We start from the raw sequence: 19139 nt of genomic DNA, 5'->3' as shown, positions 1-19139 counted from the left end.
GTAACTGACCCAAAATGTAGGTGGTCAATACCTAGCAATAAACCTTGATTTTTTAACCACGGTACTCAAACTTGTCCCAAAGAAACTGCGATCGTTCTTATCGCGAACGATAAATCGACCAAGCTGAACCGAATCAGCGATTCAACGCGAGGACGTCATAATGTCGGTATATTCTTTCAAAATGGTCACATAAACTCTCGACGACTGTTCCGTTCGAAACGATCTCACTTTTCGTCGATTTGAAACCAGTCGGTTGATCCGACAGTACATTTTCGCGAATGAAAAATAGGGACTAGTTTGATGCTCGGTGAACGGTTTGGGTCAGAGGAGTCGGAACGGGGAAACTAACATTTTTGTGCGATTCCAGGAGATAGTAGAAAGCGAGACACGATCCAATGGCACGTAATGACAGGTATTTAGAAAATCCCATCGTCTAATGTTGCTGGCGAGGGAATCTTTAAGGATACCTTCTCGATAGAGGTTCCCAATGTATTTGTGAAAATATATCCTAGTTAATTTGGAGAAAATGGACTAATAAGACCATAATGGAGACCATAATAAGACCATAAAGAGATACTTAATAGATACTCATTTTGGAGAGGATTGTAGAATTCTTTGCTAAATTGTTTATGGGACTTCTATGATGGTACTTCAAATGAACCACCTTCTTTATCTATGATTTAGAAATTATCAGAAATATTGAAGAAGTGCTTACATGGAGGAATGATGATGTTATATAACTTGTCATACTATGTGTGAAGATTGACTTATGTATGAAGATCAAATTTCATCCTATGTATGTTATGAAGATTTTTTAATATCAGACGTACAGCACCAGGTCGAATACGATATATCAGATTTATACTTTCATCACAATTGAAGTATTAGCAAAATTCTAATCATCGTCTACAAACTCTGACTACCATTTCAACCTTCCCTGTTTGTTTCAACATTGCAAAAATATCAGCAACGAATAACGCAACTGTCTATATTGCTATAAGCTAGGGGTGTAAAACACAAACACGTCAAAATTAAAAATTCATATCCATTGACCCAATTCCATATTAAATACCACGTTAAATAAATCATACATTGCTATGAAAGATGTTCATCACATTAACAAGACGTCCATGCAGAACAGAACTGGGAACCCCTGCTCGAAAGGGTTGTAATCAAGACACGATCGCCAGTAGACGCATATCAATGAGTATTCGGCATACCGACGTGTCCGTGTCGCGATCATGCGAATAGTAAAAGCGGCATCGGAAGCTGCCAGTGACGGGAGAAGTAACCGTTTCTTTCGAGCTATTTTTATGACACTTAGACTTTCCTTCGGCCAGGCAACATGCTGGAACACTTGAAAAACACTTGTACGCATTCCGTTACGTTTACGCAACGAGACTGTCGGAGAGTGGCTCTTCATGGTGTTCCCTGAACGAAGATCAAGTGGAGACGGTTTTTAATTTTCTAGAAGGTGCGGCATCCACACTTGGATCTCTGTTCTGTCTTCTTTCAAGACCATGCACTTCCTTGGAATCTCTCGACCTGACCGTCTCGTGAGAAAACGAATCACGTTCGCTCCTTTTTCACACTCGTTTCCCGCCTTTTTTTAGTTTTGTTAGACTTGTATTCGTTATTCTTGAGGACGGGGATAGTTAGGGAATTGGTGGTTTGGGACGTGGGAGTAGAGGAATTTTGGGGATTTGGGTTGATGGAAGTTTGGTACTTTGGGTTTTGGGACTTTGGGAGTTTGATATTTTGGTGTTTGGGGTCTTGGGATTTTGGGAACTTGGGAATTCGATATTTGAGGTATTTGGGATCTTGGGAATTCGGTATTTGGGGTATTTGGGATCTTGGGATTTTGGGAACTTGGGAATTCGGTATTTGGGGTATTTGGGATCTTGGGATTTTGGGAGCTTGGAAATTCGGTATTTGGGGTATTTGGGAACTTGGGAATTCGGTATTTGTAGTATTTGGGATCTTGGGATTTTTGGAACTTGGGAATTCGGTATTTAGGGTATTTGGGATCTTGGGATTTTGGGAGCTTGGAAATTTTGTATTTGGGGTATTTGGGATCTTGGGATTTTGGGAGCTTGGAAATTCGGTATTTGGGGTATTTGGGAACTTGGGAATTCGGTATTTGTAGTATTTGGGATCTTGGGATTTTAGGAACTTGGGAATTTGGTATTTAGGGTATTTGGGATCTTGGGATTTTGGGAGCTTGGAAATTCGGTATTTGGGATATTTGGGATCTTGGGATTTTGGGAGCTTGGAAATTCTGTATTTCGGGTATTTGGGATCTTGGGACTTTGCAATGTTGAGACTTCGATATTTGGGGTGTTTGGGATCTTGGGACTTTGCAAGGTTAGGACTTCAGTATTTTGAAGTATGTGGGATCTTGCCACTTTGCAATATTGAGACTTCGATATTTGGGATGTTTGGGATCCTGAGACATCAGTATTTTGTGTGTGTTTGAGATTCTGAGACTTCAGTATGATTGGGATCTCATGACTTTGGCGCCTTGGAAGTTGGAATCTACTTCTCAGTTTTAAAAAATTGTTCCTCATAGGCTCTGCACACTGGTACTTCAAGACTTCATGACTTTAGAATGAGTTCCTAAACATTGAAACTTAGAAATGTTAAAATTTTTAATATTTGTAATTTCAGAATCATAAAATTGTAGAAGTTTATTATTTCAGTATTTTGTAATTTTGGTGTTCTAAAGTCTCTGCACTTTAAGTCTCTCTACCTTAACCCTTTGTACTCGAAGGTAATTTGACTGTTTGCAAACAGCAACTTTAAAACTTAATTAAAAAGTTGAATGAATTTTCTTGAGGTTATTATTTCTTTGCTAATAATTTCCATTATTGTTTCACTATGTTTATACATCACACGTGCCACGTTATAGAATCAGCTTATTTAAAATTATTGTATTAAATAAAATGGTGACTGAGAGTTATCTCTCAAAGGGTTAATTTGATCTTCTTAATTAAGAACAAAAAAACAAAGTCTCGTGTCTCAAATTTTTGTCCACCCATCTCGTCCAAAATTATCCCAACAACGTTGACAAACAAGAGCACCAGATATACGCGAACATCGACCAGCAAAGTGAGAAACTTCTATCTCTTTGGTAGGTCCTCTGTGGAATTTAAATTAAATATCGCGCGCGCGACCAGATACCTCGCTGGCAGAGCGCTTTATGACGCGTTTCGTTGGTTGCTCGACGTCGTTGAAGGCAAAGGTCTCATTCCCTTTGACCGTTTCATTTTCAGCCAATAAAGAGTTTACAGTCGACGCCCGTTTGCGAATCGACCGAACTCGAGTAGCTTAACCTTTTGTGCGACCAAAGCGCTTGTTTGATGGTCAGTCGACTGAGTTACCGGAGAGATACGTTGTTTCCGGCGTTTCAAGATCATTTTCATGAATTTTATTATCTCTCGAAAATAAGCTAAGGGTTATCGCCGGAGTGTCACGATGTTCGAATTCTTAATGAACGAAAAGGGCCCGAGGAGATACAATCGTTTGGATGTCGTAAAAAACGGATGAGGTTCGTGGCAGAGAAATTAGTCTTTTTCAACGGGAGCAACGCATAAACGTTTGGTAGAGTTGTTTGATAACCGAGGTTATCGGGTTTTGTAGGATGTTTGTCAGTGATGGACGTTTTCGAGACCGAGATCTGACTGGTCAGTTGTACTATTGTTCAGTTATAAAAATATTGTAGATGTTACGAAAGTATCATTTAGATGTACACATGTAATTCAAGTGTTAATTACAGCTTCCACTGTAGTAGCAAAAGGTTAATGTAATATATTAATCTAGACAGACTCAATTCTTTTCACAATTCAAGAAACATGTGAAACTACTCATAAGACAGGTCAATAGTATGAGTTTTGAATTTAAGAAGTTAGTATAGTACATCACTGTCTTAGAATTTGGGGAATTTGGAATTTGGGAAATGTGGAATTAGGAAAGCTTGAAATTTGGGAAATTTGGAATTTGGGAAATTTGGAATTTGGGAAATTTGGAATTTGGGAAATTTGGAATTTGGGAAATTTGGAATTTGGGAAATTTGGAATTTGGGAAATTTGGAATTTGGGAAACTTGGAGTTTGGAAAATTTGGAATTTGGGGAATTTGGAATTTGGGAAATTTGGAATTTGGAAAATTTGGAATTTGGGAAACTTGGAATTTGGGAAATTGGGAATTTGGGAAATTTTGAATTTAGGAAATTTGGAATTTGGGAAATGTGGAATTAGGAAAACTTGAAATTTGGGAAATTTGGAATTTGGGAAATTGGGAATTTGGGAAATTGGGAATTTGGGAAATTGGGAATTTGGGAAATTTGGAATTTGGGAAATTTGGAATTTGGGAAATTTGGAATTTGGGAAATTCCACCCCCAAAATTTAAACCACCTGAATTTCCCAAAAGTGCAGTTCATGACTAAGCTTCATTATACACTTCTAAATTTTATTATATAGATTTGAATTTATAGAGCTATGACTTGACAGAACTTCGTCAAAAATTCAACAGCAAAATTATATTTAATAAAATTACTCAAATACCTAAAACTTCCTATAAGAAGGAATAAATAAATTTCACGAACAACTTCTAGTAGATAAAATGAGTCAACGCGAGGAGTTGAAGATGGTAGTCTCAGCAAAAACATATCATCGAAAATAACAGCGCCATTAAAAGCTTAACGACACGTTTCATCCACTATCGATAGGACGTGAAATGACAAAGCGGAAGCAGAGTAAAGCTTGCAGAAGCGTCTCTCGCAGCTCGCCGTGCAAAAGCCATGGTAAGCTAGCGTACGCGTGACTGGTATCGACATTTTGGAATTGCTACGTTCGACGTCCATTGTTGTACGTTTCTCAACGTAGAGCTGCGACGTGTGATTGTACTTTTCGGTGTAATATAATCCTCTCGTGCCTTAGGACAAACGTTGAGTACAGTGTACTTCCATTTTGGAACATTGGAAAGATGCAAGTCTATTAGTTACTTATATATTTATATTTTAAGTTCGTAGCGTTTCGAAATTCCAAATTTCCCAAATTCCAAACTCCCAAAATTTCAAATTTCCCAAATTCCAAATTTCCCAAATTTCAAATTTCCCAAATTCCAAATTCCCCAAATTCCAAATTTCCCAAATTCCAAATTCCCCAAATTCCAAATTTCCCAAATTCCAAATTTCCCAAATTCCAAATTCCCCAAATTCCAAATTCCCCAAATTCCAAATTTCCCAAATTCCAAATTCCCCAAATTCCAAATTTCCCAAATTCCAAATTCCCCAAATTCTAAATTTCCCAAATTCCAAATTTCCCAAATTCCATATTTCCCAAATTCCAAATTTCCCAAATTCCAAGTTTCCCAAATTCCAAATTCCCAAATTCCCAAATTCCCAAATTCCCAAATTCCCAAATTCCGAATTTTCCAAATTCTCAAATTCCCAAATTCCAAATTTCTCAAATTCCAAAATTTCCAAATTCCAACTTTCCCCAATTCCCAAAATTTCCAAATCCCAACATTTCCCAATTCCCAAAATTTCTAAATCTACTAATTTCCAAAATTCCGAAATCCCAAATTCCACCCCCAAAATTCAAACCACCTAAATTTCCCAAGAGTGCAAAGAATAATTCAGAAATATCGAGAAAATCCGTCGAGGTCGAACAGCAGAAAACGATGGTCCATCGAGAGCCATCGGTTCGTCCATAATCGATGATACGTCGATAGTGCACTCGCTATAAGCCATCCGTATCTTTTACATTTTCCTAGCGATAGATCACGAAGAACGCGTTTCTCTCCAACACACGGTTTTTGATTGAAGCGCCTCGCGTGTTCCATGGCGAACGCTCGCGCCACGGAACTGTATTTATTTAGATTTATGTGGCGTGGCTCGCGCTACGCCGTAACAAATCGTGTTCTATGAAGCTATTACAGACGGAAATGCAATTCTCCTTTCTCGTGGCCCCGGTGAAATATAGGGTTTCGCACCTTTGAATGAACCTCGCTGCCTTGACAGACTGCCGGAGGTATTTGAGAATGTTTTATAAAAGAGTGCCGGCTTCTCGAGTCGTTCGTTTCGGGCTCAGCTCTACCTATATACTGGCTGCTTGTTTCTGAGAGGTCTTTATCGGAACTTTTGACAAATGTATCTCGGGATAGAGACTTTAGAAAAGTATTTCACCGCTGACACTCGGGAATTTGTCGAACGACGCGGAAAATTGTGTGTAGGAAGCCTTCCACTAGCAAAGACACCGATTTTATGCAGTGAAAAGACTTCTATAACCTTTATCGACTTCCACGTGCAAAATTTTTTCCGGAAATAATAAAACGCGCGTAAAGTTTTATAACGAGTAATAATTTCAAATTGAAATTCTATAAAAATCTGTTCGACGAACGGGAAGTTAAATATCGAGACAAATTTCGTATAATTGCGAAACGTTCTCTGGATAAAACGGCAGAAAAATTCTCGTTCGTGTTTCCTCGTTTCCGAGACTTTCAACGAGTCGGTTCGCTGTTCCACGAACGATACCATCGAGCTAAAAGGTTTCAAACTAATTCGGAGACGTATTAAGTGCACGCATCGCGCGGCCGGAACAGTTATCCGATATCACGGAATCGAAACTCGGTAATGGAGGAACGTGATGGTCGCCGTGAAACTTCGCGATGATTACCCGCCAGAAATGCGGCATTTCACGATCGATTCGTTGCAGCGAAAGTTTTAACTTTCTTTATTTTGTATCGTTGTATATTTTCAATGAGACGTTCGAAGAAAAAGCCTCATACATATCGATTAAATCTTTTATAATCACCTGCACAGATCCGATATTCAATTTCGAAGAATATTCCACGTATTAACGTTTTATTTTAATTTCAACAGAGTAGTCAAGAATCGTACGTCTTTATTGCAAACTTTCATTCTCTAGATAACGCGCATATTAATTACTGGATTAGTCTCGTTTACGTACCTTGCGGTTATGTTTGTCGATCCAATTCAAACATAATCCTGTTTTTTTAGGCTCAATCCCGGCTACTTCGTGTGTATTTTGATTTAAGATCAGTTTAATCCACACTCGTGCCAGTTTAAGCCCGGCTTACCTTAATCCTATTCATCGAGATTTTTAAAATCTCAAGTATAACTTTCGATCTGAAGAAGCGAAGACGAAAGGGAAAGGAACCATTGTAATGAGTGGACGCTCTCTCGAGGTATACAAGAATATTTTATTCGTCGAAAGTAACAAATATACAATTCTTCCAAATAAAAATCTTGGATCGATTTAAAAATCAGTAGATTTGTCGCGAAATCGGGTTCGTCCCGCGTGACCGAGCCGTGTCCGATCGATTTCGTAGGTTGGTATCGATCTAAACCAGTGATGGTGCTCATCAGGAAAATTGAAGTTTGTGGACTTAGGAATTTTGGGACTTGAGGATTTGGAGATTTGGGAATTTGGGAATTTATGAACTTAGGAAGGGCATTTGAGGATTTGGAGATTTGAGAATTTGGGAAGTTGTGAACTTCAGAACTTAAAAAGGGTGTTTGAGGATTCGGAGATTTGAGAATTCGGGAGATTGCGAACTTCAGAACTTAGAAAGGGTGTTTGAGGATTCGGAGATTAGAGAATTCGGGAGTTTGTGAACTTCAGAACTTAGAAAGCGTCTTTGAGGATTCGGAGATCTGAGAATTTGGGAGATTGTGAACTTCAGAACTTAGAAAGCGTCTTTGAGGATTCGGAGATCTGAGAATTTGGGAGATTGTGAACTTCAGAACTTACAAAGGGTGTTTGAGGATTTGGAGATTTGAGAATTTCGTAATTACTGAATTTGGGAGATTGGGAACTTGAGAACTTAGGAATTTGGGGATTTGAAGATTCTGAAACTTAGGAACTTTAAAAAGCGAGGAATTTGAACATTTAACAATTTGTAGAGATGGAGTTTCAGACATTTGACAATTTGAGAAATTTTAAGGTTCTAAAGTTTGCACCTCAACCCATCACTGTTCTAGCCGGACGCGGAGTATTGTCCATATACGAAAGAAACCTCAAGGGCTCGTTTCAACAAACATCCGAATAGAAACATCAACGTAAGCGTCGTTCGTCTAGTCGAGAAACCGAGAGTGAGAATTTTGGCACGATCATCCTTCCAGGAAACCATTGGCCACTCGCGTGTGCCTCGTGCGTTCATATAACAAATTGATAAAAAACGCGTTTTACCTTCTGTTTTTTCCTCCACTTACATCGCCTCGGAACTTCCGTTCCTCGCTCTATCTATCTATCTAATTATGTATATATATATATATTTATATTTATATAAACATCCATCTAAATGGATAATAATCCATTTGCTCGCCAGCTCGTTACCACGTATGTACACATATATACCCATCTAAATGCACAGTCTCTAATTTACTTCGTTCACGATTAATTAACGTAGATCCAATTCCCGCGGCTTTAAACCGTGCCACTCGAGCAACGTTCGATTCTTACAAAACGGAAGTGTTCTATGTACAAAAAGAAAGAAAGCGTCGCGAGAGAGTCCCGCACGATTAAGGCAGTGTTTCGATGAGATTCGTACGGGGAACACGCGTTATCCCCGTTCGCCAACCAGTTCCAGTTTCACTTTCGACAAAGTTCCACCCGTTGGACGTCCGGTCACCCACTGATTCACTGATCGTTCTTGAGCTTTCACTCACCGAAGGATACGCGTTCGAAGCCTTCGAGTATTTCGATCGTTCAGAGCCAGGGACCCAGCTGTGCCTCCAAAATGGTGGCCGCGTCGGTTCTGCCCATCACGCGAAGATGGTTCAACAGATCCGTCACGGCTGTCGGCTCGTGGTGCTTCGCCTCCCACAGGTCCAGAATGTGTTCCGTTGGACTGGGCTTGGTCGCGAAGTAGTTGATGTACCTGCGAAACGAAAGCGAACCGTGTGTTCCTGTAATCCTAACCGATGAAAAGTTTCTACCGTTTCTAAATTTTGCGCAGCTCACAAACGAAGTACCGAAGAAATATTAAATGCAAGGTGTAGCGAGCTATAATTAGGTTCTGAAGTATTGTTTGACCCTTCTCGGTTATTTCGTACAAGAATATATGCTATAGGAAGTATAGACAGTGTCAATCAATCTGACAAGAAAATAAGGTAAGTGCTCGCTATGGTTTGGTCGTATCTCGAAACGGTTTGTGGAAATCGATAGATAATAGCGAGTAGACTCTCGTGACGATAATGAGCGTATGCAAAATGGTCGATTCTCGTTCGAACGGGAGATGTTATAAATAGTAGCGAAGCGGTGGCGTAATACGGTAAAAATGTAATAAATTGCGAGGAAAAAAACTGCGATGGCTTAAACGGGTCATTACGGGCGCGTCTACCTTGTCACTTTCGTGTCTACCTAACTTCGGAGCAAAATAAAGCGATATCGAAACTCGTTCTACAAGAACGATCCGCTAGAAGTATCCGATTTTTCCCCGTTTAATCCGGCTCAATTTATAAAAGCGTAAACGGGCTACCGTTTCGATCGAGCGATTCCCGCAAAACATTCTAGCAGAATCACCGCTCATCACCGGTTCCGAGGCACAAAATAACCGGCTGTTACCGGGGAAAACGAGCAAACGAAAATCGATAGCTGTCAAGAAGCTCCTAACATTCCCCGCAGCGAAAAGATTAAGATCCACGTCGTAGCGGAACATACGCGGGAAATCCTTTAATAGACCATCGACGATCGTCCAGCGTTTAAAAGGAACTACTACGATATCCCGCGGGGTTTAAACGCTCGGTAGCCAGTAAACAAGCGGTCAAGTAAAACGCGCGTAAGATTGCTAACCTGTCAACTTGAAGCCTCTGCGCCAGCATTCTCCAGTCGTTGCCCAGGGCGTTCGGCGGATCCAGACACTGGCATAGCTGCTTCCTGAGGGACCTGGTAAACCGAAACGGTCTCAGGGTGGTGGAGTCTGTGGTCGCGTTATTAGCATGCCCGCTGCTGACCACGGTCACCTCTCGCAACGGTCTGGTCACGCTTCCGGACGAGATCAATTGTTTCGCGGCGTCGTACACGATCCTGAACACCTGCCTGGTGTCGGAGTTGCCCTGCGACACCTGCAGTTTGTAGCTACGACTGTTGCTCGGCCCGAACGCGGTGTCCAGGCCGAAGGTCACGTGTTTCGTGTTCTCCAGACAGTTCCACACGTCCCTGAACGGTATCTCCTGTCGCTCCGTCGGCGACTTGCTTTGCCACTCGTTGCCGACCTCTTCCAGGCTGACGCACAACGACTCCCCGTTATCTTGGTACAACAGCGTCCGTGGTTTGTCCAGGAGGTAGCCCCTGCTCTGGGATTCCCTGTCGACGATGGCTTTCATCGCCGCCTTCGTGTCCTCCACGGCGTACACCCTCACGCAGCATTGGCCAGCCTGGCTGGCGAACAACGCCAGCCGCAATCTCTTCGTGGCGATCACGTTCTCGCAACTCTGACCGGCTAGGACGTAACCTCTCAGCTGTTCGGTCACGATGAACGCCTCCGCGTGGTCCAACTGCGTGAACAACGGCGTGTTGATGGTCTCGTTGCCCAGCGTCAACACCCTGGTCCACGTGATCGATTGGTGCTCCTTGGAGGACATGATGGCCGTTCCATCTTCTACGCTAAGACCGTCGCACGCCCAGACGCTCAACTCCCACGTGGCGGGATGGAGCATCGCGCAATGCTCGAATTGCAGGATCACAGGCTTGTTGAAGGTCGCCGACGAGGGGCCGCACGTCACCACCGCGGATAGTTGCGTGATACCATCTGTGGGAAACAAGCGGTCCAACTTCCGTGTCATCGATTCGCAATCGGTTAAACGTGTATATGTATAGCATATTTGTTCGATAGAATCGGCATTATGTAAGAAACTCCCAGGAGTAAATCTCCACGAATCGATTGTTTCTCAACAATTCTATAGAATGCTAAGTGAAACCCTAATACAAACGCGGTAGTTCTCGGAAGTTTGACTTCGGCAAACTCCGCTTGACAAGGGTTTAATTTACGACCTCTCTGCATAGTATTATACTCGTAATTCTGTGATCGGATGACAAAAGCTGATATACCGCAGTATGAACGTATCACGTTTTGCCATCTGATCAGATTCAAAACGTCCGTCGAAGACAATCTGGATCCTATCCAAATAGATATTGATCTAATCGGATGAACGTAACAGATCGTTAACCCGTAACTGGCAATTGCAGCGGGTCAATTAATAAGGCGCGCACCACTTACCGGGTAATCGAGGCCTGAAGCGATCCTCGTTCAGCACCGCCAGGTAGAGTTCCTCCTTGAGCGGTTTCGGCACGGCCCCCTCGGGCACCGACATCGAGATCCCGGCGTCCGGGAGCACCAAGAGGGCACCGCGCGTGTTCACCGCGGCGCCAGCCACGTTTCCGGTCTCGAGCTTCTGCAATCGGACGCTCTCCGAGGCGACGTTGTACGTCGAGTCGGAGGAGGGGTACGAGCTAGTGACGCTGTTCTCGCAATCGGAGTGGATCTGCTTGTCGCTGCAGGACTCCTGGGTCGAGGTGCTGGGCGTCGGCGACATTGGCGACGGCTGAGGGGCGATCGACAGGTGGGGGACGTCGTAGTGGTGTTCGGAGAGGGATCTCGACATCGACAGCTTCGGGTCGAAAGGATACTCGTAACAGGCCGGCACGCTCGTCGCCGTGACGTCCGGCTGCAGGCTCAGCTTCTTGTCCTGGTCCGGGAAGAACTCCGGCTGGAATTCTGAAACGCACACCGCCGAGCCACGGCTCGTGGGTATCTCTGCGCGCTGCGGACAGACGCCGCTGTGATACTATTTCGATTTTTATGCTGACACCTCCGGGTTCGCTACCTTCATCGGATCACTTTTCCACACCTGTGGACCTTTCGAGATACTCCATTTAGGAATGTCCCATTATTTTCACTTTTCCTTCTTCACATTTTATGTGTAGCAGAACGCTCTTTAATTTGCCTACATGTTTTGATGCGTACATTTAAATGATAATTGTGATATAATCATATATTGTCAAGTATGACCATATATTATATTAAGTATAATCATATATTGTCATACTTGACAATATACAATACCTAGCAGCCAGATACATTATGGTTATATTATATATTGTCAAGTATGACAATATATACCTAGCAGCCAGGTACATTATGGTTACAAAAGGAATCAGACTTTGTAGCAATCTCTTAACAAAACTAGTCTTAAATCTTCATCTTAATATTCTCATCTCATAAAGTCACTCCACAATTCAATAAACTGAACTATTATAACTGTACATACAATTACGTACAATCCATCAAAAGCATCTGTATAAACGAAATCATTAAAAACGAAATAAAAGACGATAAAAATTGAAGTGAATTTAAATCGTTAAAGTGAACATCCCGTATGAAGATGAAAATTAGTAGCAGTCGATACCGATCAAAGTAGCGAACACGTGGTGCCGATAAAACTTCGAAATAGTACCGCTCTGATCGCGTGCAGCGAACGAAGGACCGAAAGCAAAGCTAACCTCGTGAAAGGGGCAGCTTTAACTCGGAACATAATTACATCCTACGAACGTAACGCGTTTCGCTCCTTCGTTTGCGATGAGTCAACGCGGATGGGGCTTCTTTTTTCCATCTTTGAAATGCTTACCGTTACGAGCCATGGAGTAGAGGGAATGGTCCCGACCTTTGCGCCTCAGAAGCTTCGCTAAGAAAAACGCCAGTCCACCGATTACCACACACGCGACAGTCAAACCGATGTACAGTGCCACGTCCATCTGGCGATTCGCTGTAAACATCAAACGATATTTTCTTTCTAATTTATTCTATCAGCTGTTGCTTTGTAGAAGATGACGTAAATCCTTCTAAGGTGTTACTCGAAGAGATAAAATTTTTAACGACTACGTTGAGCAACGTAGGATTCGTTGGAATTTCGTCTTCCAGATTCGACGGGACCAGAAATTCTCGCTAATTTGAAACTTTGTTAGTCCGTGCTAAGCTATTCGTCGAAAGATTATCGCTCGTTCGGAGATTACGGTAAACGGGTTGGCGTTAATTCCTCGTTTTAAGGGGTCCACCGAGCGATACGATCTCGCAGCAGTTTAAGACGTACCGTGCAAATGGTGTCGGTAATTCACGCGTATCCGCGAAGCGTGCTCCTCGTGGACGACCAACGACCACCGTTCATGAATAATTTACGCGGCAACTTTTATACCTATACGCCATTTTCTTCCCTGTTTTCGTTTTTATGACGAAACGTGTTCACGGACCGGGGTTTCGTTTTTTCCCTCTCTTTCCTTTTACTCGATTTTTTCTCTCAGAGGCTAGGGGACACGAGAGTTTTTAAACGTTTCCCGCGTCGCGCTAAATATTACGAGCATCGCGGTAGGAAAGTTTTTAAGCTCGCTTCCTCTCCATTTAACGCCAAGTGGACACGGCTCGTTTTCTTCATCCGACCGCTTCTTTCTCCTCTTCTGACGCGGTTTTATCGCTTTACAACGGACCTTTATTTCGTGCTTTCGGCGATAAAGATTGGCGTCGTTATTATCGTGGCTGTTAACGGGCCGCAATAAAAACAGCTGTATAACATACCGTTCGAACGGAATAATAATTTTTAAGCGGTCGTCGCGAGACAACACAGCATGCGATTAAAAACGAGAAACAGAGGCATAAGTCCTCGCGTTCGTACCAAATCACGATTGAATTACGTTGTTTGCGTTTCATCGAGATCCGAGCGTTGCATGAATTATATAACAGCGAATTTTATTGCTGGATTAAACGGTCGTCGCGTAAATAAGCGACGATATACGAAACGTCGTAAATCGCTAAATTTCGTATCAATTTATCAATAAGGGTAATGGAGGATTACTCGTGCAACTTTCCTCATTACGCACCGCCGAATTCTCTTTGAGCCCATTATTGCCAACCGTTCGACGACGAGATTCCTCTGAAAGGAAAGACGGATTAATTGCAGTCTGCGCGGCAAATGGAATCGCAGTTGAGATTCTACTTTGAATTTTAATGGCTGGATAGTAGATGGAGATACAGATTTCAAATTTAATTACACGGTTGGAAATTTAGGATATTGAAGTTTGCAAATGTTGAAGGTCTTGAAAATATACAAATTTTGGGGTTAAAAACATTAGAATTTAAAAATGTTGTAATTCGGTGATTTAATGATTTACCTTGGGAATTTAGGTATTTAAAAATATAATCGTAAAAAATGAAGACCTATGACAGTTTAAAAATATGGAAAAGTTAGGGCAGTCATGTCTGTGAGTTTTCCGTAAACTCATTTCCAGTAACAAGTAGACGTCGCCTGATCGAAGTAGCTCGTGACTCGAATTTCGGCGGCACAAAGAAAAATCCTGGGGCTGTGGCTCATTGTCGCGTTGAAGATGTCGGCCGAAGATTTTCAAGAAATACCGAGGGAAACCGGCGGCTGACGTTCCTAAGCTTCTTCCAATTTTAGAATGTCAAAGCCATTCCCGGTTGTAACCCTGGTACGTGACTTTCAAGGGCCACGGCATCTTGTTCGCGGGATCATGTGCGTCTGCTTGGCGCACGCTCGTGCGACCCGTACGGGACACGTGCTTCGAACATCAATATACTAACACGCGGCGACGAAAACGCATACGAATTCGTGACAGGGAGAGCATTCCCTGAAACGCAGATAGTTCCGCGTCGTTAGTCGGGATCCGTTTCCCGTGGAAAAACCGCCCGCGTCTTTCACCCTCCGCGAAGTGCGCGAGGCCCGAGAAAAGGGGGCGCGGAGATTTATTTTCTTAGCGGCAATTGATAACGCTTCATAACCCCCCGGGCTAATGTATCTGAAGCCTATAATTCATCGCCAATCCCCTGTTGGAAATCTTGCGGCACCGATTGCCGTTTTTTTTCTTTCCTCTGCGAGGGTCTTTCAGGAACACTTTGCACCACTTTCCAACGCGAACTTTCCGCGGCTATGAATGAAGCGGAGGAGGGGTTGCTACGACTGCGTTTGACGCGCTATCGATGGAGAAATTTATCGTGTGTAACTTCCAGATTGAGAGAGGAAGACGCAGGTTTTGCTTTTGTTAGCTGGAAATTTTGAGAGTATTCAATCAATGTTTAAACTTATGGGAATATTGTTATGAATATAGAGAAGGAGATGCAATTAGACTTACTCAATTTGAAAATTGGTTAGAGAAATAGGTTAAGACAGTACTCATTTAGGAGTTAGGTTAACATAAAATCATGAGCAAAATTCTGAGAGTATTCAATCAATGTTTAAACTTATGGGAATATTGTTATGAATACAGAAAAGGAGATGCAATTGGATTTAATCAATTTGAAAATTGATTAGACAGATAGGATAAGACGGTACTCGTTTAGAGGTTAGGTTAACATAAAATCATGAGCAAAATTCTGAGAGTATTCAATCAATGTTTAAACTTATGGGAATATTGTTATGAATATAGAGAAGGAGATGCAATTAGACTTAATCAATTTTCAAACTGATTAGACAGATAGGATAAGACAGTACTCGTTTAGAGGTTAGGTTAACATAAAATCATGAGCAAAATTCTGAGAGTATTCAATCAATGTTTAAACTTATGGGAATATTGTTATGAATATAGAGAAGGAGATGCAATTGGACTTGATCAATTTGAAAATTGATTAGACAGATAGGATAAGACGGTACTCGTTTAGAGGTTAGGTTAACATAAAATCATGAGCAAAATTCTGAGAGTATTCAATCAATGTTTAAACTTATGGGAATATTGTTATGAATACAGAAAAGGAGATGCAATTGGATTTAATCAATTTGAAAATTGATTAGACAGATAGGATAAGACGGTACTCGTTTAGAGGTTAGGTTAACATAAAATCATGAGCAAAATTCTGAGAGTATTCAATCAATGTTTAAACTTATGGGAATATTGTTATGAATATAGAGAAGGAGATGCAATTAGACTTAATCAATTTTCAAACTGATTAGACAGATAGGATAAGACAGTACTCGTTTAGAGGTTAGGTTAACATAAAATCATGAGCAAAATTCTGAGAGTATTCAATCAATGTTTAAACTTATGGGAATATTGTTATGAATATAGAGAAGGAGATGCAATTGGACTTGATCAATTTGAAAATTGATTAGACAGATAGGATAAGACGGTACTCGTTTAGAGGTTAGGTTAACATAAAATCATGAGCAAAATTCTGAGAGTATTCAATCAATGTTTAAACTTATGGGAATATTGTTATGAATATAGAGAAGGAGATGCAATTGGACTTGATCAATTTGAAAATTGGTTAGACAGATAGGATAAGTACTCGTTTAGAGGTTAGGTTAACATAAAATCCTAAGTAAAATTGCAATATCACAGGATGTAGTTTGGGGATCACTGAAACAAAGTTTCGTGCACGAAAACGAGCGAGACCGTTTCGTATTCCCTAACTTCATCGAAATTCAACTCGCGCCGCCATTGCGAGTCCATTGGACTTTAACCATTTCGTTGAAAATCGCCCGCAAACCTCGTCACCACGGTTCGCAATCGGTCGCGCGTCTTATCGCGGCTTTCGATGAAAATCGAGCTCGCCTCGTGGCTCGAAAGGGTGGTTTTCTGGCTAAACCCCGTCCTACCCTTCGACCGACCATCCAACGTACACGTTCGAGCCTTCGCCACGGGATAATGGCACTTTATTTGCATGCACGATCAATTTCCCCGGTTGCAAGGCCGCGGGGAGGGCGTAACGGCTACCGATTACATAATTTTCTTCGATATTAAAGCGGCCCACCCCGTCGTCGACGACGGGGGATGGGGAGAACCTATCTCGAACCGTATCGCGTGCAACTTTGATGTAGCTCGGTCGATAGAATCGTTCACCTCGAACAGAGGGTGTTGTCTCGATCTACTGGGTGTCATGTAACTGATTCTACAACCGGAAAGACAAGATGAGAGTCTGTCATTAAAAATTTTACAAAAATGTATAAACAGTGATTTTGAGAGCATCAAGGAAGTCTATGTCTCGATTTTTTATTTGTAAACATTACACAAGCTCGAATGTCTGCAAATGTATTTAATTTTTAAGAATTTCTTTGAGTAAAAAAATTATGTTGTACATACAATTCTACATTTAATACAGATGTAAATAATTTTTATTTCTTATTTCCTATGAACGGTTGTCGACAATATCATTTTTAGACAATTTTTTAAATCAGAGAATGAATATGACACCCTGTATATGTACCAGTGGGCCACCCTTGGCTACCGGTCGATTGTTGCGATTGTTTGAACCGATCGAGGGGGTCGACGATCGTCGCGGCGCCCTTCGCGGAGCGTCAATAATTAACCGGTCGCGTAATTAAAAGTAAATACGAAGAGGGAGTCGCTCGAGGCTCGTCGTTCGCGCGGAAAACATCGTCGGCAAACAAGAATGAAGGGGATCGTCGAGAACAGAAGCTTTTTCCTTTCTTCCTATTGGAATTCTCCAACATTCTGATAATTGATTTGACTCGGCGCTCACAGAAATTGGATTGAGACGTTGTGTAAAGAAGGGAGAAAGCTCACATTCCTGTATCGGAAATTTTACCTTGAAGATTATTGCATTTTAATTGACGCTGTGATTGGAACCGTGTTGGTTAATTAGACAAAACTGGATCGAATTCTATCGACTCGATATTAGACTCTAAGCTCGCTTCAGTACTTAGGCAGCTGTCAATATGAGCACGTTATTCGCGTGTCAGTTGTAAGAAAAATTAATGTCGAGGGGATGAAACGAGTGTGCTATTCGTAGTATTGCCTTTAACTAAAATTTATATCGAACCATCTGATAAATTGGTAGCGGAAGCAAATAAGAATTTATTCGTACTCCAACTTAGCAGACAGTACATTAATAAATTTCAGTGGGCGATATGATCTCCGAACGTCGTCGAAAAGGTTACAAGTTGTATCCGATTGAAATTTTTCTGTCTGAATGAGAACGAGTTAGAGTAAAGATGAAAATCAACCCTGTTGGTCGGTGGAGGAAGAGAGGCGTTCCGGTCCGCTCCATTAAGCGGCTATTTTCTCGTATTTCGTTCGTTCCGCTGCGCGTACGGCTTAAAGTGACTCGTGACGCCTTTCGATGGCGCATTAATATATATTTGAATCGATGAATATCGTTGCAGAGAGCCGTAGCATCGAACGGCGTCGTTCTGTTCTATTTTCATCGAGCTAGACGGTCGATTTGAATGGTATCAGATCGCGAGAGCTCGGCTTCCACCGTGAATATAAACGGCGTTCACCGGCCGTGAAGAATCCATCCAAGAATGTCGCGCGACGAGTTAGGGACATTTTCTTCGCGGCTGGTCGCACCCTGAGCCTCCTACTCGCCTCGTTTTATTTCGATTTTCGCGCGTCGTCGCGAGACCGGAACGAATCGGGGGTTGGTCTGGTCGCATCGCGAATCACGCTTGATTTATTCGAAACCGTCTTCTATTTGTGCCGGGAACAGACGCGTTGAACCGACGGAAAAGATTCCCTCTATTTCCGCGGGAAGATAAGGGAAGATTGAAGCGTGGAAGAAATGCAAGCTGAACTTACCTTCCTCGGTTAGGTGCGCGCCACCCACCTTCGCGTTGCCACCTGGAAAATAAAGAGTGATTGGTTGGCAGAATTTTTGCGAACGACAAATCCGTTCTAATTTTGTCGTGGAAACATTATATTTTACAGAGAAATGGGATTCGTTACGAACGATAAAGTTTCTACGAGTTATTTACGAAACTTAGGTTTGAAACCAGTTTGTATAACAGAGGTACTTTCCGAATGCATAAAATCACTTCTTGCGAAAACTTTACGAATTTCATAAAGTGCATACTTTTATACTGTAATTGATTTCAGTGTATATATAAGCTTCGTGCTTAAACACGATTCAAATTTACAGCATTTTTATAGAAATTTTATATTTGTCTTTATTGTTCTTTTAATTTTATGCAAGCTAGAGTTATCTCAGATGACTGCAGAGTGTTTCTTATTTATTTCGAGCGTTCTCATTCAACTTCTGGTACACGTATACCTTTTCCCTTATCTAATCTAGCAAACTCCAAAACAGTAGTAAACCTACCATCTCTTCTCCGAATCTCACAACTCACCCCTAGGAAGGGGTTGAACTTTCGA

The 19139-nt window shown here is 41.8% G+C and overlaps 1 protein-coding gene across 4 annotated transcripts in view; it reads right to left on the bottom strand.

Annotated features, from left to right (window-relative positions):
- Positions 1–7204: 7204 nt before the first annotated feature.
- LOC100881440 (netrin receptor UNC5C) overlaps positions 7205–19139 on the bottom strand; it is a 49869-nt gene continuing 37934 nt past the window's right edge. For all 4 annotated transcript variants that reach the window (XM_076529135.1, XM_076529137.1, XM_012293497.2 and 1 more), the window contains 5 exons: positions 18567–18608; positions 12653–12790; positions 11245–11742; positions 9819–10776; positions 7205–8904 (listed from right to left, as the gene is read on the bottom strand). In XM_076529135.1, the coding sequence (XP_076385250.1) occupies positions 8733–8904; positions 9819–10776; positions 11245–11742; positions 12653–12790; positions 18567–18608 (1808 nt within the window). In that variant the 3' untranslated portion in view covers positions 7205–8732. The remainder of the gene's footprint in view (positions 8905–9818; positions 10777–11244; positions 11743–12652; positions 12791–18566; positions 18609–19139) is intronic.

Source organism: Megachile rotundata, chromosome 2, assembly GCF_050947335.1.
Source record: "Megachile rotundata isolate GNS110a chromosome 2, iyMegRotu1, whole genome shotgun sequence".
Lineage (NCBI taxonomy): Eukaryota > Metazoa > Arthropoda > Insecta > Hymenoptera > Megachilidae > Megachile > Megachile rotundata.
The sequence above is the reverse complement of the archived record's forward strand: the minus strand, read 5'-3'. Positions and strand labels throughout refer to the sequence as shown.